Source organism: Ischnura elegans, chromosome 8, assembly GCF_921293095.1.
Source record: "Ischnura elegans chromosome 8, ioIscEleg1.1, whole genome shotgun sequence".
Classification (NCBI taxonomy): domain Eukaryota; kingdom Metazoa; phylum Arthropoda; class Insecta; order Odonata; family Coenagrionidae; genus Ischnura; species Ischnura elegans.
The window spans coordinates 26,757,352-26,780,884 of record NC_060253.1 but is presented as its reverse complement, the minus strand read 5'-3'; the positions used below and the strand labels follow the sequence as shown (position 1 = coordinate 26,780,884).

The window sequence follows — 23,533 nt, the reverse complement described above, 5'->3', positions numbered from 1 at the left end:
ACCGTCTCCAAAGGGTTAAGACCTTTCTTACTAAATATAATGATAATTTATTATTTATAGACTTTCTCCTGCACCATGCGTAATTTATTTGTTTAAATGTCTTGATATTTTGGGGGGGAGGGCACAGACCCCCCTTGCTATGCCACTGGACCTATTAGGGAAGTAAATAAAAAAGTAAATATCAGTATTTGTCATGCACTTGACTGCTGCTAGTGGGGTGAAGCTCCAAAATAAAATCCTTGAATTGCAAGATGGCTGATGGAAAGGAACTGGCATCCTAATTCTTATAATGTATGTATGAGGTTCACAAATCTGTGGCATTGTCTGGGGTGAGGTCTACCCTCAACCTAATGTGAGAGACGTTTGAGTTGTATTTATCATAGAGTGTAGCATCTTCTACCAAAAAATTTAACCCTCTCTTCCAGGTGGTATAGGGTGGTTTCCTATTATTTTTTTATAGCCTAAATCAAAAGATTATTACTCCTGGAGTACTCATTTCATGCTCTTGGATTTTCGAATGACGATATCTATTTTTCGCGATTAAACGAAAAGTGAAAATTTTCAAGCGCGTGAAAATGCGACGGCTAAGCAGGAATGATGGGAAAAGTCCGTGTGATGTAATTCTGGTTCCTGCTGCCACTCTGTGAGGTGACCTTGAGGCGAGGCTTGAGCGCTGATACGACAGGTAGCAGAGTACCATGCTAGCAGGTAGCGCTTGGCTTAATTAAGGATTATTATTACCCTATCAAACGAAGGAAACTTTCCGAACTTAGGTAATTTTAATGGGTGAATTAAGAGATGTTTCCCTGAGCTCTGTGTTTCATGCATGCATTGGTAATCTCAGACGATCTAAAACTCCTATCTACTCGTATAGATACTAGGTCCCTGTGATGTCACGTGGAGTGGAATCGCATGGGCGCCAAACTGGCCTTTTTCAAATGAGGTTAAAATTGACCATTGCCATTCGTTTAAACTGGGATTTCTAAAACCAAATAATTTTTATATTATGAAAACCCTAATGGTGGGTAACGAATAGTTATAGAATAAATGCATTTTGTTTTCTTTGATGAAGGAAACTACCCTTTTCGTTTACTCCCCACACCCAGGTCATGACCCCCTCACAAATTTGACACTGAATCTGCTCCTGTTAAGGCTTGGCGCTCAGTCTATCCTCTATCATGTATTTTATTATTCATTGATGATGGGTGCTGTTTTCGGGTACTCCAGCTGCATTTTTCTGTTGCGAGTGACAGTTTCAAAAGCCATTTAGCTTTTGCCTTCTGGTCAAAGTTGGGAAGCTCGTTATTTTGCCACCTCACCAACATGTGGAAGAGAGTGCTAGCCAAGCAGAACAATGGAACACACATATAAGGTAGTGAAATAACGAGCTTCTCACCTTTGACCTGAAGACAAAAGTAGGATGGCTTTCAAAACTGTCATCACTCACAATAGACAAACACAGCTGAAGTGCCAGGAAAATTGCACTCATCATGAGCATCACTGTGCAAACCTTGGGAGGAGTTAATTTTCATGTATATTTAAACATAAAATATCATGGTTAGTCTTTACTCAACCCTTTTACTGCCAGCCCATTTCGGGTGGTATGTGCGAAGACTGCCAAGGCTATTTACCAGAATTAGCAACATTTCAGATTTTAAAATTTTTCAGCTACTTAATTTTATTTATTGCATCTAGATTTTTTCCCAATACTTAAGATATATTTATATCTTATAACCATAGATAGATTATGGGGGTTTACTTAATTAAATTACAGCCGTTGAAAAGGCCACAATCACGAAAGAAAGCCAAATTAGTCGGACTGATAAATCAGCCCCTGGCAGTTTTTGCTCAACCAGCAAGGGCCGATATATCAGCCCAGTGGCAATATAAGGGTTAAAATGAGATAGCCTAACTTTATATTGTAACTGGCTCATCCAACTACCATCAATCCATCACCTTCATTGAGGCCTAACCAGACATTTAGCCAGGGAGGGGTGTCAGGGCTTCAGTTTCCCCCTGACCTTCAAATAACTTTTTTCCCCATGGCGACTACCCACAATACATGTGATGAGGAGACCACTTGCCCAGGGGTATCTATCCTCTGAAATTCTATTTATAAATTTCATAATGTCTGCCAAAAATCAATGACCACTTTAACTTTCCGCATCATTCAAACAAAATATGTAGCTGATTCAATGAAATTTATGGTTTTCCCATGCATGCTAATAGGGTAGTTTCCTTCATCAAAGAAAACGATAGGCATTGATTGCGATTCGTTACCCACCATTAGTGTATTCATAACACACAAATTATTTGGTTTTTGAAACACCGGTTTAGACGAATGGCAAGGGTCAAATTTTATCCTCATTTGAAAAAGGCCAGATTGGCGCCCATGCGATTCCTCTCCGCATGACGTCACAGGGACCTAGTTTCTACACAAGAGGATAGGAGTTATGCATCGTCTGAGGTTACCAATGCATGCATGAGGCACAGAGCTCAGGGAAACGTGTTTTAATAATCACCTATTAAAACTGGCTAAGGTCGGAAAGTTTTCTTCGCTTAATAAGGTATTAATAAACCTTTTTTAAGCCATGCGCTACCAGACAGGAAGGTACTCAGCTATCCGCTAGCATCCTGCGTCCTATCAGCGCTCAGAGCCTCGATCAAGGTCACTTCACAAGGAGAGAGGGGGAACCAGAAATTCGTCGCACGGACTTTCCTACTTACGCGTCGCGTTTTTGCGCGCTTGAAATTTTTCACTTTTCATTTAATCGCGAAAAATAGATAACGTCATTTAAAAATCTAAAAGCGCGAAATACTTACTCCAGGAGTAATAATCTTTCGATTTAGGCAATAAAAAAATAATAGGAAACCACCCTATTGACTAAAAAGTAAGTTTGTATAGGCAACCTACATTACCAAGCTCCACACGGGACAAATCTCTGGCTATGAACTTGGGCTTGGGCCAATGTTAAGAGCTCTTAATGGAAGTCTCCTCTGATCTCAATAAAAGGGATTGGCCTGGGTCCCAACAAAATGATGATCTATATATACATACTTCTGTTATGGTTTATTTGTGATGTGTATCTTAATATCATTTTCCTGCCAGAAATTTAAATTCATTCATGTGCTCTCTTTTGTACGCTACTGAAACCGGCAAACTGTTTTTAACCCACATCCACCCACCATTAAACCATATGGCTACAGCCAACCATTCTGAGTGCAATAGCCTCTGGAAGAAAAAATCACACACATTTTTGTCATCTAATAGTCACAATTTTTTTAAGGTCAAAATAAAACTGGTAGCGGTGGGTGGGATATGGAATATCAATATGGGATGATAACTGTCTGTAAAGTATATTCAAGTTCTATACAGAAGTATGTTAAGAATGTCACTGTACTATTGATTTTAACTTTCCTTCATTCAAAAATATAGTAATTTCCCTGAATTTTCATTCCTTCTATCAATGTCTTTCGTAGATTTTGAAACGCATTAGATTGTGACCCCGTCACAGGTACAAGAGTAACACTTCTTCAACACTTGAGAATTTAGTATAATGTCACAGTTCTTATCTGATCACTGTAGAACTCAACTCACCGATGCTGTGCAAAAAATCCTGAGAGAAAAAAAATCATTCGCCTTGACCGGGTGCAATCCAATCTAATTGGAATGCTCATCTTCTCATTTCCAGTTGAATGCTTTAACCAGTTTCGTTATCGAGACATCATTCTCCTCTGTGGAAATTCGAGGGCTTTACTGTACAAGGTAGTATAAGTATACTATGATGGTATGGACTGCTGACTCTGACTTGCCACTGACTGTAAAAGTTATCACCATGGCTAGTCCCAGGATACTAAATTAAATCACAAATGATTGGTAAAAGAGGCACAAAGTATGTGTACCCATGGTTAATCACACTGTAATTATCTCTAGCTATGATCCCATTTCACAAAAATTTTAGTGTAAAGTAACAAAAAATGAAACAGCTGCAATTAAAGGCCATACAAAAACTGGCTCACAGACCTCACCACAGTAAATAAATTTATGCATAATTTAAGTAACATCTTTCACACTAAAGGGTAGTTTTAATTACATATTTCTTTAAATTTATACCATACATATACAATACATACCCTGTTATATCCAGTCAATATTTCACAATATTTTATTATATATTTTGACACATTTACTAACAATTATTTCTGCTTACCTATAGAACATTGCCCGTGTAGTATTATGATGAAATGAAATCCATATCCGTGAATGTATCCCTTTATTCAAGTTCTCAATAGTTTTTTTAGAAATTAAAGAAAGCGGGAAAGGGGTATAAACAAAACAGTAACGATTTACTATGACGCCACCTCTCGGACTAATTTATAACTAAAACTTAAATGTGTTGCCGCATTTCAGTGATGGTTTGTTGATGTTTTAAGATTTGAACTCTTCTCGTTATTTCGTTGTTAATGTGAAGTTTTCAGTGGTTGAAAGAGTTACAGTTTGAAGGAACTGTTTTTATTTTTGTCGTAAATGCTTAAATAGTTATGTCGACGAATCCAAAGAGAACGATTTACGTTGGTAAGGAACAGGCTGCTTTTGAACATAGTAATTTTATGAACAAGGGAGTTTTCAACTTTCCTTTAATATGTTAGGTGGGCTAGCGGAAGAAGTGGACGAGAAAGTCCTTCATGCTGCCTTCATTCCTTTTGGAGACATTGTGGATATTCAAATACCATTAGATTATGAAACGGAGCATCACAGAGGCTTTGCTTTCGTTGAATTCGAATCTGCTGAAGATGCTGCCGCAGCCATTGACAATATGGTAACTTACTTTCATTTACTTTATCAAAGATCGATTTTTAACTAATATAGGGGTTGGTTGATTGAATTCTGTACGTTGTGGAATCAGAGTGCATGCTACAGTTGCGGATGTATGCTTGCGTTTCTACGAGTTGGTTTGTGCATTTTATGCTATTTATTGCCGTAAAATTGAACGATATAGTTTCTGATGGTACAGTGCTTAAAGTTGATGGCTATTCTACCTGTAAGAAACGTATACAGACTATGCTTGTGCTCGCTGAAATGGCTTCGGTTAATGGCTAAAAGTGAAACCTTTGACTACCGAGCCAAACATATCCGATCAACCTGATAACATCTTGGGTTAGTTCCATTTGGTGGGCTTATCTCTAGGTTTAGCGGATCTAACTTCGGCCCTATTTCTCTACTTTTGGTATTTATAGTTAATCTCCGCAAAGTTACCGAAGAGGAATTTCCCTTTGTTGTTTCCCATGACTTATCATCCTGAAATTTCATGTATGCATCGTGATGTTTAATGTAGTAATAATAGCTACGTTTCTTTGTTGTAGTTCTTAGTTTCTCAATAGTTCTATGAGAGCTTGTATTATTTTTGGTCTTCAAGCTTCTTTGAAGTAAAACTTTCTTTTGCTCCTACATTTTTTCCAAAATTTGTTAGTACTTAGATGAATTTACTTATAATGGATTTCGTTTATCGAAATTTTAAAACTGTTGATATATATTGAACTAATGAAAAATGGAGGTTTCTTAATTATTTTTTTAAAGCATGGTTATTTTTGGTACTTTAATGGATAAACGTACATATTTTTTCCTGCTTCCGCTGAAAAGTCGGAATATGCAATGCATTAGCTAATTTTAGGTCATGCATTGATGTGTGAATGGTTTCAATGGAACAAAATGTATACAAATTCATGCACCAAATGAGAACAATCTCTATTTTCTGTTCATGCATTCGTGCATGCTTCGCTGTTCTGTAGTGAACTTTTGTGTTCATGCATTATTTACTGATATAGTTTATTATGATTGAAACATTATTTCATATTTAATAATTGTAATTTTACTGTAACAGTTAATGACGTTGCTACTCATTGTTTAATGACCAGGTAGTGTAGGGTTGAGATATTTTCATCAATGTAGAAATTGTACGCTTTCAGTGATTCCAAAAATTTGCTTCCTATTATGCTAGCAGTACACTCTTGCTGAGATAAGATGGGAGCAGGCAAGATTTAGAGTGTACATGATGCGTTTGGCATTTTTCCCTCCGCCTCGCCATGTCTTGGCCTCACCTGCGATCAGTCTCAGAGCTGTTTTCGGCACGAGACAAAGGACCTGAGTGACCATGAAATCACCCAAGTGCCAAGCTCAAGACACCCCTGTACACTAGGCCGGCCCTTATTTTTCAGAATTGCGAAAAGTTATGTTTTCCTAGTCTCAAAATGATCCAAATGAAGTTTATATTCACATGTTAAAATTTGGTTACTTCAAAATAAGGGCAACCAGTGCCCCAAGGGCCCTAAGTACTGAGGACCCTCAATTTAGTTTTTCGGAGCAGTAAAAGTGTATCCCTATGTAAAACGTAAAAGTAAAGCCTTGCCCATTATCTGTTTGTTTTGACCTATCTCTAAGCGTTTACGAGATATCGTCCGTCATAATGCAATCCACCCCCCAGGGCGCTACCCGGCACCGCTGAGGTACGCGCCGCACCACTTACTAGAGACTTACCCTCCACCCCCTCCCCTCCCTCGACAAAGACTTTCCTCCTGATGACAATATTTACATGCTGGTGGTACAGAATTGAACTGGTTGTTTCTCTTGTGTCATGATTAATGTTGTTTAAGCCCACAATGTCAATTTTAGCCCTTCAGTGCCATCCTATGCACTGGGTACCGACCCCTTAAACCTTAATTTGTTGCCACCATACAGCCGCGAACCATTCCAGCAAGTTCCAAAATGCTCTTTATGTACAAAATATTACAAGCATTGTTCTGTGAGTTATAAAGGAATGAAGGAGATGAGCAGGGCTTCCTAGGCTCCAACAGTAGATAGAAATATTCAAAAAAGAAGAAACGAGGCAGTCAGTTCACAGACAGTGGAGAGACAGTTATAGTGTACAGTGTGCAAAGGATAGGAAGTACTAAGTTTTTTAGGATGTAAGGAGAATAATGACGAAATAAGTAGTTTATCATGAATACACGTGACATTCATTTTAAGAATGGGCCAACAAGGAAAGGCATGAAATCAAGACTAAATCCAGGCATTGAACTGGTTGGAAAAGAAAGTGAAGAAAAACTTGGCTGAAAGTTACCTACATTGAGAATAGTACTGTGTGTTTTCTCTATCACCTAATGGGTTCGAAATGCATGAGACTTAGTGCGAGAAAAACCGTAAGAAATGCATTTCATCCATGGTACAAAACGAGAATTCCTGCTATTACGGAAAATAAAGTGATTGAAAAGCTAGAAAAACTATGCAAAGAATGGATGAACGTGCGACCAAATAAAGAGAGAGCGCGAAATACAGTGGATATGAAGAGAAGAGAATCTTTCGTAACAAAACTTGATGATTTGTTTGACAAAGTTGCAAGGAGCGGTACCATTGAGTTTTTGACGCACAAGGAGGAAAGTGCAGTTAATCTCTCGGATAAATGTGCTTGGGCGGAAGAAGTAAAATTCTTACGCAATCAAAGAGGAGCACGAATTGCAGTTATTAGTGGAATAGATTTCAATATATTCAAAAAGAAAGAAAAAGATGTGGTTCTCCGCTCCCAACAGGGACCCGCAGTTCCTAAAAAGGATTGTTAATTGCAAAAGTGTTAACCTGGACATAGCGAAAGTAGTACAAAAGAGGTTTTCAAACCACTTGTGGTACCTGAGTGAGGAGTTGTAGGCCTGGCATTCTTTGACGGATCCTTTTCTAGGTATAAAAGGAAAATGTGATACTCCATATGAGGACATGCGGGGAAAAATATGATCCACCGAAGAAGGCATTCTATAAACATAAATACATGACTAAGATATCTATATCAAATTTTGTCACTACTAATTCAAAAAAGCTATTTAATACATTGTAAATGTGCACTCCATTCTTTGATGCGCACATGGGAGGATGGGATGAACAACCAAACACGATTTGCAAATTATTCTCGGTCCACAAGTAGTAAATGATTGTGCAGAGGGAGGGGTGAAACAAATTCAAGGTTTTTAGTCAGTTAAGGAAGAAAGCTTTAAAAATTTATTACTAAGTGCGAATTTTCAACGTAATACAACCCCTAACGTGCGCAAAGGCACTTTAATTGCCAAATATGGGGTTTCAGTGAAAGATTAGAAGTACTCTGAAAATCTATTTTATTTTGGTTGATATCTACTGAAATTCAAGACCAGCGTGAAAATAAATTGATCAATTGGATTGGAAATATTGTCATTGCAATTTAATTCTTTCTAAAGTAAGCACATTTTTTCAGAGGCTAAATATTGCTAGTAGGAGTAAAGACTTTGTTGAGGGAGGGGAGGGGGTGGAGGGTAAGTCTCTAGTAAGTGGTGCGGCACGTACCTCAGCGGTGCCGGGTAGCGCCCTGGGGGATGGATTGCATTACAACGGACGATATCTCGTAAACGCTTAGAGATAGGTCAAAACAAACAGATAATGGGCAAGGCTTTACTTTTACGATTTACATAGGGATAGCACTTTTTCTGCTCCGAAAAACTAAATTGAGGGTCCTCAGTACTTAGGGCCCTTGGGGCACTGGTTGCCCTTATTTTGAAGTAACCAAATTTTAACATGTGAATATAAACTTCATTTGGATCATTTTGAGACTAGGAAAACATAACTTTTCGCAATTCTGAAAAATAAGGGCCGGCCTACTGTACACTCTTGCTTTTGTTTGGGCTCACGTGCATGCTTCCCCATGTTTTACAGTCCGGCCGTCGAGAGTTGTCCGATGACAGTTCAAAAGGAGGGGCGGAGAACCCTGCGCCTGCACGGTTTGCAGCCAATTGCTGTCCCCCAAACGCACCTCATACCCTCGCCCAGTCATACAACGTTGTCTCATGGATATGAAGCACTGAAACAAGCCTGAGCCACCAAAACAAGCCCTTTCTGCGAATCGCCAAAACAAAGGAATCTTCCTTTGGGTCCTTCACGCTCGTCGTCCCTTCTGGTTCCTTTCTTAAGGGAACCCTTTTGTTTACGTGTGGTGTGGGCGTTTCCATTTCTTACCTGGCAACCTTGCCCCCTACTCCTTCTAGCTGTCATCGGACAACTCTCGGCGGCCGGACTGTAGGTGTTGGTCCCTGAATCTTGCTGATAAAATACCAAAAATTTTCTCTAAAATAACTCATGATTTTGACAGCCTTTTATTAAATATGCGTGGATTGCTTTCATCCACCATCTCCTACATTTCCAGGGTTTCTTGACTTCGAAAATGCTGCTGCTGCTAGTTATTCCTAAAGACTCTCTTCCAATTTAATCACCTACCTGACCAACCCACCCACGTTTCCGACAGTTACTAGGAACGTAGGCTATAGGCCCACCTCCTCAAGGCCCCTAGACACGGCCCCTTGGCAAGAGTGTGAAATGCAACCTAGCAGTACAATCTCATCGGGAAAATTCTGACCAAACATCTTGGTGAATTTGTACTGCTAGCATAAGAGTTTATCAGAGCTTTCTTTAAGAGGGAAGCTTTTATCATTTTTCATGGCATTGTTATTCTAATTACTCCTTTGGTGGGTGCACCACTGCATTCTTTGCAGGATACTTTGAATTTCTTGCTTATCTAAGTTACTAGTGGGTGCACTAGGTCTTTTTCAAGCTATATTATGTGTACACTATGTAGTACCTATGCTGTTGTTATGCAATGGATATTGCATCATTAATTCCATTTGAGCTGTGGTGTTCTGGTATGATCCTTTCAGCAGAAGCCCAAGGTAAGAGCATTGCTGCTCTCTGTGTGGCATACTTTGTATTTCTTGGCTGTGCTGTTATGAACACATGTAAACTAGTTAAAATCATTAAATTTGCTATATCTATTTAAGAAAACAGTATCCTTTAATTTTAATTCATGTTAAACAGTTGCATCTGTTGTGCTGCACTGAGTGCTGTGAGTTCCTGTTTTCATCAACTTAGAAGATGCATCTGCTATTGAATTAAATTATATACACAGATACATAATAAATTGTTTCATTTTTTTATTTCCAGAATGATTCTGAACTATTTGGTAGGACTATTCGAGTCAATTTAGCGAAACCACAGAAGATAAAGGAAGGGTCAAGTAAACCTGTGTGGTCAGATGACACATGGCTAAGAGTTCATGCAGGAGAGACTCTCCGTGGGTCAGAGGAAACAGAGAAGTCCGCTAATGAAGGAGAGGAAGTGAGTACAAGCATGTGCTCTACATTTCTTTGGATATTGATATGTATTTGATTTACTTCTAAAATATTTCAAAGTATACCGGGACTAGCCACGGTGATAACTTTTACGGGAGTCACCCGCAATGCACAATCGTGCGAAAGATCCACAGAGAAAAAATCATTCGCCTTATCCCGGTCAAGGCGAATGATTTTTTCTCTGTGGTTCTTTTGCACAATACTTCTAAAATTCTAATCAAAGAAAAGATTTACCTCTGAACTAACATAAAGCTAAAATTTGACCATCACTTTATTTTATTTACAGACAAAAACAACTAATGAAGAAGAGATTAGTGTCCAACCCCCTGCCAAGAAAGCAAAAACTCAGGTATACTTGAGACGTTTGTTTAATCTCATGTTAATTGTCACGTTAAGATTTTGCATGTGAATTGATTTATGTACATCATTAATTAAAATGATAGAGCCATTTTCAAAACTTCGTATTTATTCGAGTAAAAATCCAAAATGAGCAAGCTTTATGCCAATGAAAAACAGCAGTTTTCATAATGTGTGATATCAAATTTATTTAATAAATTTAATAATTTGCTAGTATTAATTACTTTTTAATTATTATTTATGTACAATGAAAAAATTCTGATGCCTGAAGGTTTTTGCTGTTTAAAGAGTTTTATTCCTAATGTACAAAAAGCTATCAACTGATATGTAATAATTCTCACTTATATAAGTACATAATCAATTGTGAAGAGTACTATATTTTGGTTTTTTATTTGTCATGGGTTATTATATTTTTATGCAATCCTATTAATATCCTTTGGAGGAAATAAAATTTATCTTTTATTTGCTTTGCAGGTGTATTTTGAAATCAAAATTGGTTCTAAAAATGTTGGTAGGGTTGTAATGCAGCTTCATGCGGATGTTGTGCCGAAAACTGCTGAAAATTTTCGCTGCCTGTGTACTCATGAGAAGGGTTTTGGGTATCGTGGGTCGTCATTCCACAGGATTATTCCAGATTTTGTATCCTTTTATAATGTGTGCCACTTATCATTGTTTTCTTGAGTTATGACTTTATCATAGAATATCTTGGTTTCTTTTAGTGGATGCTTTAGATAGATATTTTTTTATCTTTTCATCTTATTTGATAGATGTACTAAGACTAGTAAGTGTGCCTGATGATTCGAAAACTGGAGGTAAATTCTCTCATATATACTTATTTAGTGTGGTGTATCAATCCATCATCATTTAGAAATATGTACTAAGAATTTCACTTTTCTAAATATGTATTTCATATTTAATTATTACTGTGCTAAGCTGCATATTTTGTATGTTCCAGTCTTTTTTCCATTCTTATCGTCTGATGCTAACTCCAGTCTAATTGAAATGACCAGTAAACCTTTTCGTGCCAGCTTCTGCTACCTGGTACATACTTGCAAAGAGTGCCTGGGGTTTTTGGACTAATCTGTTGTATTTAGAATTACAGTACACTCCCAATAGGGTAGTTTCCTTCTTCAAAGAAAACGAAAGGCATTGATTGCGATTCATTACCCACCATTAGTGTATTCATAATACACAAATTATTTGGTTTTTGAAATACCGGTTTTGACGAATGGCAAGGGTCAAATTTTATCATCACTTGAAAAAGGCCAGATTGGCGCCCATGCGATTCCACTCCACGTGACGTCACAGGGACCTAGTTTCTACACGAGAGGATAGGAGTTATACATCGTCTGAGGTTACCAATGCATGCATGAGGCACAGAGCTCAGGGAAACATGTCTTAATAATCACCTATTAAAACTGGCTTAGGTCGGAAAGTTTTCTTCGTTTGATAAGGTATTAATAAACCTTTTTTAAGCCAAGCGCTACCAGCCAGCAAGGTACTCAGCTACCCGCTAGCATCCTGCGTCCTATCAGCGCTCTGAGCCTCGATCAAGGTCACCTCACAAGGCAGGAGGGGGAACCAGAAATACGTCGTACGGCGAGATTTCCAGGCATTCATACTTAAGCGTCGCATTTTCGCGCGCTTGAAAATTTTCACTTTTCATTTAATCGCGAAAAATAGATATCGTCATTTAAAAATCTAAAAGCGTGAAATACGTACTCCAGAAGTAATAATCTTTCGATTTAGGCAATAAAAAATAATAGGAAACCACTCAATTATCGGGGATAGTGATGGGGAGAGACGGCACGAATAATCGGAAAACACAGATGTTCCAAACTTTAATTAAATGTCTTGTAAAGTTCATAATTTATGTAAAACAAGCAATATGTTATTATTTATGCAGTTATTCTGTTATTTAAGAGTGCTACCCGGACTTGAGAGCTTTCTTCACCAGTTTGCTATGTGAGGCCAGGTTTCAAAAACCACACGTCCGTGGCTGTGTGATGACGGATACAGAAAAGTGGTTTGCATGAATGCTTCAAAACCACTGCTTGACGTTGCACACTACACTGTCAGGCACAACGCCATGTAGTCGCGTCTCGCACAAGTTGCCGGGGTTGCAACTGCTGTGCGACTTGTATCCGTGATCAAGGAGCTTGGCTTGGAAAAAGGGACACGGTGCTCCTGGGAATGCAGCTGGCGCATGATCGCTTCCATTGTTCGAGGGGGATTCTAATGGAAATAATATGCCCGGCGTATCTTAGTGTTAATGCTGTGATTCCGATGATTTTGCATCCTTTTTTTTAACCCTCCAGCGGGCGTGCTGCGGCACAAAGTGCAACATTGTGCCGCTTCGGCCTCACGTTATTAATAGTTGTTGGTCAGTGAACCAAACGCACCAATTATTCCAACAAGGTCATGAATGTACGCTTCTTAATTCGAATTTTTCTTATTACTATCAGCAGAAAACCAAGTGTTGCACCGAGTGCCATGCGCGCCCGCTAGTGTCAGAGAATAATGCGCGCCTGCTGGAGGGTTAATTAAGATCACGGAAAAAATTGAGCGAGAGTGAAAATCATGCATGGATAATCCGCAACCTGGATAAATCACAGCCGGGTAATTGGGAGTCTGCTGTACGTTTAACATGAATGTAATGAGGCTATTTCTTTGCTTATATTTCCAGCACTACGTCATTGATGGAAAGTTCACCTTTGTTGTTCTCTTTTGTGTAACATTTGGGAAATATTTGATAAAAATTTGATTGTAAATCACCTGACTGGTAGAACAGCCCTTGGAGTTCCTCTCACATGCCCCTCAGGTCGATGGACTGACATGCTGGCACCAAAGCACTAGCTCTTGTTTTTGGGTTTAATCTCATTCTGATTGTTTTTTTTTGTAAGTCTCACGGCCACTACTGGATACTAATACTACTACTACTACTATCCTTTCCTTAGAAACATTAAATTACATATAATTTGAGTTTTTCCCAGGGTATGCTCTGTAGGTATAGTTCTGGAGTTTCCAATCAGGTCTGAATTTGGGTCACAGGTTCCAATATTTCGATGACGTCTGCCATTGTCTTCAGGGGTTGAACCCTTCATTCTTAGTCATCAAAACATTGGGACTTATGGCCCAAATCTACACTCTGTGGGAAACCTGATAACTATTCCTGTACCAAATTACGGGTTCGCTAGTAGTGGCCCACGCCGCCTTAATGATGGCGTTTGGGATATCTCTATCCTACTCCTTCCATCCCTATCCTACTCCTTCCATCCTCTCCCTGGAGGCATCGTCGGGCTCTCATCGAGGTGGCGCTTCCTTTCCTTTTTCCTTCCTCTGTCGTTCTCCTCCGTAGGTTTCTGGGTGAAAAGTCTTGGACTTACAGAACCAACCCTCAAGAGTATAAAGCCCCTTGAACACACCCTGGGTCCTCGTATCCATTTCTACTACCACTACTGGTCAGCATCTACAAGATGCAGCATCTCCATTGTAGCCATCCTTGTTTGTTTGGTGAATTTTTTCAAATTTTGATTGCTCCCTCTATGGTATCATTTGTGTGGTGCAAAATCCAGCCCTTAACATTTTGCTGTAGATGTGTCAAGGTGGAGATTTCACCAATCACAATGGAACTGGAGGAAAATCCATTTATGGGCGCAAGTTTGAGGATGAAAATTTTACTTTGAAGCACACGGGGGCTGGTGTACTATCAATGGCCAACTCGGGACCCAACACCAACGGATCGCAGTTTTTCCTCTGCACTGCGAAAACTGAATGGTAAGCTAGTGTCATAGTGATTCCTATTATTATCATTCTATACATGCTGAATAGTTCTACTCCATGTATGTATCACATACAGGGATGGCAAGTGAAACAAAACAAAAATGTTTTGTTTCCACCCGGAGGGAAACAGAAATACGAGGCCTTTGTTTAGTTTCATTCTCGTACAAAATTAAAATCACCAAGACGTTCAGTTTCGACCCGGGCTAAAACTTTACTCCCAGGAAGGAAACTAAATTAATCGAAACTGCCCTGCTCACTGTTATGTTTCGATTCCAGAAATTGAGTGGAGGGGGATAAGAGGGAATATTTTCGATCCATTACGTTTGACATACGTGTGGAGACGATGAAACATTGAGCTTTAAAATCGAATGGCCAGTTTGCCTTCACTGCTGTGCTGTTTGTGGTCAAAATATGAGTGCCCCATGCATGTAATGGCGGTAGGCCGAACCTCTACTTCATTCAACCATACTCGGTGTGTGAGTCGAAACTAAACTGTTCGAAGGTGAAGCACATGGTCTCTCCAGTGCGAAACATAATCTGTGTTTCGCTTCCTCCCAGAGTTTTAGTTTTCAACCTGAAGTAGTTTTGACTCGGATTTTGTTTTGACGCTGAGTTTAGCTCCCTGGGTTTCAATTCATTTCGTTTCATTTCTACATTTCACTCCTGGGAATGAAATGTGACTACGTAGGTTTCCGCGGTGTTCAAGTTCCAATTTTTCCATGTTTCCGGTGCAACCGCGTGGGTTTGATGAAAAGGACCATCAAAAGAAAACCACTTTCAAGTGAAAAAAACGGAAGACGAAAGAGCTTGGGCCGTCATTCCCTACGTCGGAGGGACCACCGAAAGGATTGCCAGGGCCCTGAAAAAGCACGGCGTCACCACCAGGTTTAACTGCACGACAAAAATTGGTGACTTGCTGCCCACAGCCAAAGACAGACTACAGCACGACCTTCATGAAGGTGTTTACAAGGTCCCTTGCTCGTGCGGAAAAGCGTACATCGGTGAGACTTTCCGTTCACTCAAGATACGGCTGCAAGAGCACCGAAGAGCAACGAAAAACAGGCAATTCCAGCTGTCTGCCATATCGGAGCACGCCTTGACCCCGGGACATGACATTAAGTTTGACGATGCCAAGATAATAGTGAAAGAAGGCAGATATTTTCCCAGACTCATCTGCGAATCCATTGAGATAGCCCGGACGGACAATTTTAACAGAGACGACGGCTACCATCTGGATGCCCATTGGAGGAGGCTCATTAGGCGGACCAATAAGAGAGCGGCAGCCACAACTGGCGGGACTGACCCCCTATATAAGGAGGACAAAAATCGTGGACCGGCATCATCTTCGACCTGAAGACGCTGGCAGCAGTGCCAGCAAAACTGTTGTCATCACCAACAAACCCACGCGGTTGCACCGGAAACATTGAGAAGTTGGAACGTGGGAATGAAACATTGAAATTTTACTGGTTCTGACTTTTGTTAAGTTTCAATTCCCATCCTTGAACACTTAGTCTCTTTTTATTGTAAATGGTAGAAGGCTCGCTCCTATTGTGGAATGTAAAAGCATCAGATTGTTGTCAAGGTTCTCACAAGACTGTGAAATGTGGGAAGTTGGGAAAAAAGGGTGGATATAGAAATTTTTGTCCAGTCTTGTAAAAATTGAGTGTGTTCTTTTTTCATTTTGCCACAGCACAAGATGATTCTTACTCAATCATAGTATGTACTTTCCTTCTATGCACTCATAATCACTGGCCCAGGTCACAGTGATGGGCTAGGGTTAAGGTTGAGGAGAGGCACCAGCAAGTGTCGCATAGATAATTAAGGCAGCCAGTCCCACAGCCACAAAGTGGTCTCTAATCACCTCAATTAAATAAAAAAATAGTTACCATTATTCGTGCTTTTCCATTGTAACAAACCAAAGTGATCATATAAATACATTTTTGAAGAGTCATGGGAAATTCTTAGTTTTAGTCTGGAAAGTCATGGAAAATGCCCTGGGAAATTTTATGGAAACCCTGTTGTTGCTTTCCATCAATTGGATTTTCACTTTTCCCTATTTTTGAAAATAAGTAGGTACTTGCTCTGCTTTCAAAGTTGCCTTCATTGCGGGATTGGTTGTCCCTAGAACTAGTCTCACCTAGTGCAGTAACTCTCAGCCACACTTCCGTTTACGTGGTTTCACCCACTTACCCTTCCTTACAAATTAAGAAAAAGTCAAAAATAACAAATGTTTTTTATTTACTATGGTAGAACTGTGATTTAATTTTATTTAATAAATTTCGGTCACTGGGCTGAAATGACTCACAGCAGTAATTTCTAGAGCGACAAGGAATCAGAATCATGAACAGTTTTATTTTTATGTTGGTATCACCCTGTATGTCGTGCCATCCAGTGTTGTTGGCATTTTGGTTTCGCTCACCAATTTTTATTTTTTTGTCAATTATGATAGAGTTTAAGCAATTAATGGACCCATACTTTTCTGTTTCTTCATCCTTTACCTACTTCCATAGCTACTCACTGTGAAAAGTTGATGGCCTTTCATTAACCCGAACCATTTCACGGATAGGTTGACGGCATAATGAATTCCTGCTGAGCAGGTCATAGCATCTTCACTACTCCTCAGCATCACACATAGTCTTAGTCATTGTTGTTTATACTCTTGTGAGCAATTCCTTCCCTACCAATTAGTGGTTCTTGGTGAATGATTTAATTGACAGGAACTCTAATGATGTCGCCAACTCATGAAAAGTGGGTGGCAACGTAAGCTGCTATAACTTTTGAGAGAAAGGCTAGATGAGGAAGTGTTTTTTCTTTGTCACATCTTCTCTTTCCCTTCCATCTTCTAAATTCTTTAATTCATTGTAATTTCAGGTCTGAATAAAGACCGCATCATGCCCATGGGAATGATCATTTGAAAGATGTTATATCATACCTATGCCATTGTTAATTCTGTAATACAACTTCTGTTTAGACATTTAGTTTTGGCATTTGCATTTCCATGTTGATTTGGGTGATAAATGTCCCTCCCTTTTTCCACCAGCAAAATAGTTAAAGTAGTTAAGACAGTTATAGACAGTGATTTAGTGAGGCATGTCATTGATAGTGATGCAATTACATTCATATAGAAAGATTTGGTGCTTGACCGGCAAATAGACTGCATGAAGAGTTCTCTGGATTGACTTCAGGTCAAGAACTGCATTTCTCCTGAAATTTCAATATGTATCTGATTCGGCCATTTCCTCAGGGCTATGAGTGAGCAATTCCTTTCCTTAATTAGTGGTTCTCCCTGAATGATTTCATTAACCTGAACTCTCATGATGTCATCAACTAATGAAAAACAGGCAGCAACACTTTCATAGCTTTGAGGACAATGCCGAGTTGGGCATCAAAAAGTCTGCAGATATGCAGTTCGTGACCCAGTGGTGATCCCAATAACTCGTTCCCATTCATATAGCTCATGTGTAAAATATCTTCTGCACATCACAAATATGCAATTATAATTTCCATCTCAATTGTGTCTAATTTTTAAAATGTCTTATTAAAAAAGGTCTCATTGGCATTTTGTAAACAATCGCATATGTAAGATTTTACTTCACACTTTCCTAGCAAACATAATATTTAAACTTTTTTCCGAATTCTGTGCGGAAATAAATAAATAGTAATACATGATAAAGAAAGAATGAATAGTAGCCGTGAGAATGGGTAACGAGTCGGAACCCGAAAAGTCGGCACTCTTAGAATATGTTGCCTGCGTGGATTCCCGAGAAAAGTTTTAATAATCAATTCCATTTTTTTGGTTAATTCATCCGTGCATACATATTTCACCCATCAGCATCTGTTGCACCTACAGCCGTATATGTTTCATTATGAGGTACAGTTACGATGTTTTTCGCTTCTCAATATGAACAAAGGATTTTGGTTTCTCATCACTAGGGACATGCAAAAGGTGGGGTTATTTTATAGCCAAAAGTGGTGTTATTTTTCTACAAAAGCGATGTTATTTTGCCCTGAAATCGGTGTTATTTTAACGGCAAAATAATTTATGTTGATTGAGAGCCATCCATCCAGTGGCCCACCCATTGCCCTAAATTTAGGATATTATTGATCGGGAATAATTAAAGCAATAATATACATGGAGTATTGACTGAATTAACCTATTTTACATATTTTATCCTTCGCGTAACCATATCTCTAGCTTACATAGAGAGAAATTACTTTTAAATGTCTGTAATTTCAAATGAAATATTGCTATTGTGATCAAGTTGTCATCTTTTACTTTTGTTCTCATATCTGTTAACACAGTGCTATAGCAGGAAAGAAATCTTTCTCAGTCCATGTTTGCAGAAGGGATCCAAATTGCTTAAAGGCACTTAGATGCAAACGATGTCTCATACATTTGAGCTCCTGGATTGCTTTAATTACATCCATTGAACCCCGGGAATTTTACTTTTGTAGTAATTTCTATAATTCTCCCAACTCCAACTTCTCTGTCTCCATTGATTCCAGGCCATGAATTTTTTGTTTTTAAGTCAGGGTTCATGTCTGTAGACGGAACTTCTTGGGGATCAAAAACTGAGATCTTTTCAAATACCTATTTTTCTGCTTAGGTCTTCTAACATAAGAGAACTAAGTTTGGTTGACGCTTTTTCAGCCATCTGCATAGGTATTGACTTTACAGCAGCTGCTTTAGAGGTTTTCATGTTTTGCAGATGTAATAAGTGGTTTTATCTAAAAAAAAAAAAGTACTCTTATGAACTTTCTGGAGGCTCATTTTTAACTTCCTTAACTCTTTCAAAATGGTGGAGTTCTCTCCTTAAGATGAATGCGGTACTGCGCTCCATGAGACTCTTCGGTCCCCTCTGTATGGAGCATTTATGTTGGACATCTGTTAAAGGTCTTGCAGATAATCAAACACTCTCAACACCAACCTTTTCTGATCCTTCCTAGTGGGCATTTTGCATTATCTTGGACTCTGAGGGTAGTTGGTCTCCCTCCTCTCGTGGTTTACAACCCTACCAGCAGCATTGGTTTGCTGTCAACTCATGCTTTGTTCATGTGAATTAGCTATATGGATGATTGTTGCTTGCATTTAAATTGCAGACTTTCAATTGAATTCCTCGATTTATTCTGAGAATATTAAAATTTTGAATGAAGCTCTACCATCTGCATTAACGAATTTAATGCATTAACAATTTCCATGTTGATTTTATACTGAAATCGAGATATAAGTTAATATTTGTGGTAGAATTTCGTTTAAAAATTGTAAACGCTGCCAAAAGACTAAGAATTCAATTCTTCGTTTATATTTTTTGAGAAAGAACCATATATTTATTTCGCATACTAACTGAATGAACAAGTGTATGACTGCGGTCCCTTGCCACAAAGAGAGGTAATAAGAGACGAGGGTCTAGGTTCATGCTTCCGGATTTCGGAAGTTACAGATTTTGCCAGTCCATGGTGTTGGCCTGTGTTGGGTCCCGAAACTAAGACTTTGCGAACCCACAAATATCATAAAAGGAGGAGAGCAAGGAAACGTATTTTCGGCATTAGGCCTGCGTAGGAAAATCTCAGACGAAAATTTTCGCCTTTCGTCTCCCGGGTCAAGAAACGTCCTGCCGCATATTTTCGTCATTAGTAGCGAAAGGGTTAACTCTTTATAGAATGTGAGTATTTGATAGTTTGAACCCTCCAGTAATTGTATTAAGTCAACCATCAGATTCCCAGATTCCAATGGCATTTTGGCTACTTTGTAGACATCGTGAATGCGGTTTAGACATCCTCCGGACAAACAAGTCGCCTTATTTCCTCGAGGGTGTTTCTTTGTGGAAATCATGAATTTTCTCCAATTCATGGGCGATTTTCACCAACTCAGACGCGAATTTCATCATTTTTTTCCTTCTGCTCTGCATGGAATTGTTTTTCGATGCGTAAATTTAAGCCGTAATTTTTTCACGGCATTGGCCGCTCACCGACGCGACTAATTTCCGCGGGCCGCCGTTCCCGCCACAGCGCCGTGAAATCCAGAGAGTCATCTTGTCGGGAAGTGGCCTGAATTTTACGGCGCTGTGCCGGGACCGGCGGCCGGCGATAAGTCGTTTTGGCACAAAGCTGCCACAATGTAGCTCCGTGTGTATTTCACGGAATAGACGGCGCACAGCCACTTTTTGCCGCTTTCAGACTTTTGCTTTGCTCCGCCCATCGTCAACGGCACGGCACTGTGCTTTTAAATAACCATTGGTCACAATGCATGTCTGCAAGCGAGTCGACTCGCGCAGTTGACGGCACGGCGTTGTTGACGGTCAGCAAGGCAAGGTTCAATCCGGCCCGGCGGTGCGCCGTTTATGGCGTGAAATACACATCGTGCTACCTTGAGGCTACTTTCAAACGCAACGACTTTTCGCCGGCCGCCGTTCACGGCACGGTTCCGTGAAATTCAGGCCACTTTCTAACGAGACATCTCACGGCGCTGTGCCGTGAACGGCGGCCCATGGAAATTCGCCGCGTCGGAAAGCGGCCAATGCAGTGAAAAAATTACGCCTTAAATCTACGTCCCGAAAAATAATTTCGTGGGAGGAGCATGAGCTGAAGAAAAAAATTGTGAAAATTGCGTCTGAGTTAGTGAAAATCGTCCATGAATTGGAGAAAATCGCAATTAACACGAAATTCGCGTATTCGCGGGAAAACCCCGGAAATCGCGTATTTCGCGGGAAAATCCCGGAATTCGCGTTAAAATTCGCGTTATCGCATTTGCGACTTTTGCATGTCCCTACTCATCACTATAAGATTGGATACTATATACGTGCATGCTGCTTTTTCAATTCCAACATAATATGCTCCTAAAGTATATAAAAATGTGTAGTGTTTTGTAAATATCTGCCGACGTTGCCAGGTTTGAACAGCTGTGATGAATCATTTAATGTTTGCTTTTGTATCTCATATTTATTTTTGTTGTGCATGAGCTGATTTGATTTTTCTCTTTTCAGGCTGGATGGTAAACATGTTGTCTTTGGAAATGTTTTGAGTGGAATGGATGTTATCCGAAAAATGGAGGTAAGATTTTGAGACTATTTAGGGTGGGTAATTTGCAAGTATTATTTTGACCTACGTTACATGTGTATAAATATAATATTTAATGACATTCAACTTAATTAGAGGTTAATTGAAGAGGAAAAATAATTGTGAGGATTACTTTTTTAGTGAAAATGTAAGCTGTGTAAAATATTTGGTTACATTTTTCTGTCTATGTGAACATTACACATAGTCAACATCACTGCAGAGAATTTTTCTCAATTTGAGATTTATGCATTAGAGTCATTACAAAGTCGCAAAGATTTGAAATTCTGTAGGGCTTTTTGTGATCTTGGTTCCTATCTTGTCAAATATAAAACATAAAAAAATTGGGGTCAATCGGACTATGTTCACAGGTTGTGCATCTGCTTCAGATTTTGAAAAATAGCAATTTTCTGGGTGAAAAACATAATTTTTCTAGCTTAAGCAGTGGACCAATTATCATACCAGTCTATTGGCTTTGTGAGCCACTGAGAAGATCACTATGCTTTCTAATTCTTTTAATTTTCATGGCGATATAACAAAGGTTAACGTTCCCTTGGCAAGTACTGTTAATTTTAAATTAAAAAAGAAGAACTTTGTGCTTTCACATTAATATTTATTCACGATCATGGTTTCAACGTTAGACGTCATATGACGTCTAACGTTGAAACGTTAATTTAATTATGAATCGCTTTCACCAAGTTACGCCTCAAACAATCAATTTTACCATTAATGCAGCTTTATTGCAGTGTGCGTATGGGGTTTTCCACTGGTAGTAACTTCTTGGGAGCCCGTTCTCCCTAGCATTGCCATCCTTGATCAGGTGCAAGGGCCTGATATCCTGCGCCATCAACCTCGGTAAATTTATATGGGAATCAAGTTAGCTGGATAGCATAGTTGTCTGCACAGTAGCTGGAAAGGCTGAGGTAATTTATGGGAATTTCACATCTCTGCACATGTTTAGGATTGGAATACACATTAACTGGTTAACTTAATTACCACAAATGCCAAATTGGTAATCATTAAGATTTTTCATTAGATGTTCAGAAACCTATATCCACAAAAATTGACTATCACTATAGGTACATGTACTTTTTTTTAGCAAAGTGAAGGTTTTTATCTGACGTTCAACTCTGATATATTATTTCTTTTCAGAAATGCGGTAGCAAATCGGGGACTACATCTGAGAAAGTAGTTATATCAGACTGTGGTGAATTAACGTGATTGTGTATGGGTGTGATTGGGTGTTAACTGTGGAATTTTTATCATGAACACGTATTCATGATAGACAATTCTGAGCTGTTTAAACAGTCGAGTTGTGTACACCTCTGGCTGGTAGATAACAGAACTTTTACCAAGAAATGATATACATGTGTAATTTATTCATGTAACTATTTTACATGCTGAAAATGGAAGTTGGAGTGTAATTTTTTAATGGAGTATATTGCATATATTGAAATTCAAATTATTTTTTTGTATTGTTCATCCCATTCCCCCTCTCATTCAATTTGCAAATATCTATGATTCATATTAGATTTATCAATATGTAGATCAAATGAAGCTATTCGTATGGAAGCATTATAACTCTTTTTTGGGCTGTAATTTAAGTTTTTTGTCAGTGGATGAAATCACTGTCATACAGTCAGAATAGTTGAGGACAATGTCAATTAAGTTCATGCCATATCACCACTCAGAGGAGTCTAATGATGAATCAGTTTCTGTTATTTTGCACAGAATATGTTAAAAAGTGATTTACCGTATATGCCTGAATGTAGTCCCTCCCTTTTTTTTCCAAAAATGCCCATGGTAAAAGAAAAGGGGGGACTATATTCAAATGCATTTTTTTTAACTTTTCCCAAAACTGAAGCCTCAAAATTAAGGGGGGGGGGACTATATTCAGAGAAATACGGTAGTTTATCAGTGCATAGTGTAGATTAGTGTATTACTTATGCATGAAATCATGAATGGCTGGTGAGCTTCACAAGTGGGCTTAGGTCTTTCACAGTAATTGTGGTATTCCATTTGTCCTTAAAAAAAATTATTTTTACTTTGAATAAATAAATAACGTATACTTTGTACAAATTTAATTTTTTTGAGTCCTTACTTGACAATCCCAACTGAATGAAAATTTTCTGCTTGCAAGTTGTAT

General features: G+C 38.9%; 1 protein-coding gene across 1 annotated transcript; it reads left to right on the top strand.

The window, feature by feature from the left end:
• The first annotated feature begins 4,412 nt into the window (after positions 1-4,412).
• LOC124164009 (peptidyl-prolyl cis-trans isomerase) lies at positions 4,413-22,849 on the top strand. The gene is made up of 8 exons (XM_046541161.1): positions 4,413-4,576; positions 4,651-4,820; positions 10,007-10,180; positions 10,481-10,543; positions 11,026-11,190; positions 14,147-14,328; positions 21,318-21,384; positions 22,540-22,849. Exons 1-8 carry the CDS (start codon positions 4,543-4,545, stop codon positions 22,606-22,608), a joined length of 924 nt encoding a protein of 307 aa, XP_046397117.1. The 5' UTR covers positions 4,413-4,542; the 3' UTR covers positions 22,609-22,849.
• Positions 22,850-23,533: the final 684 nt, after the last annotated feature.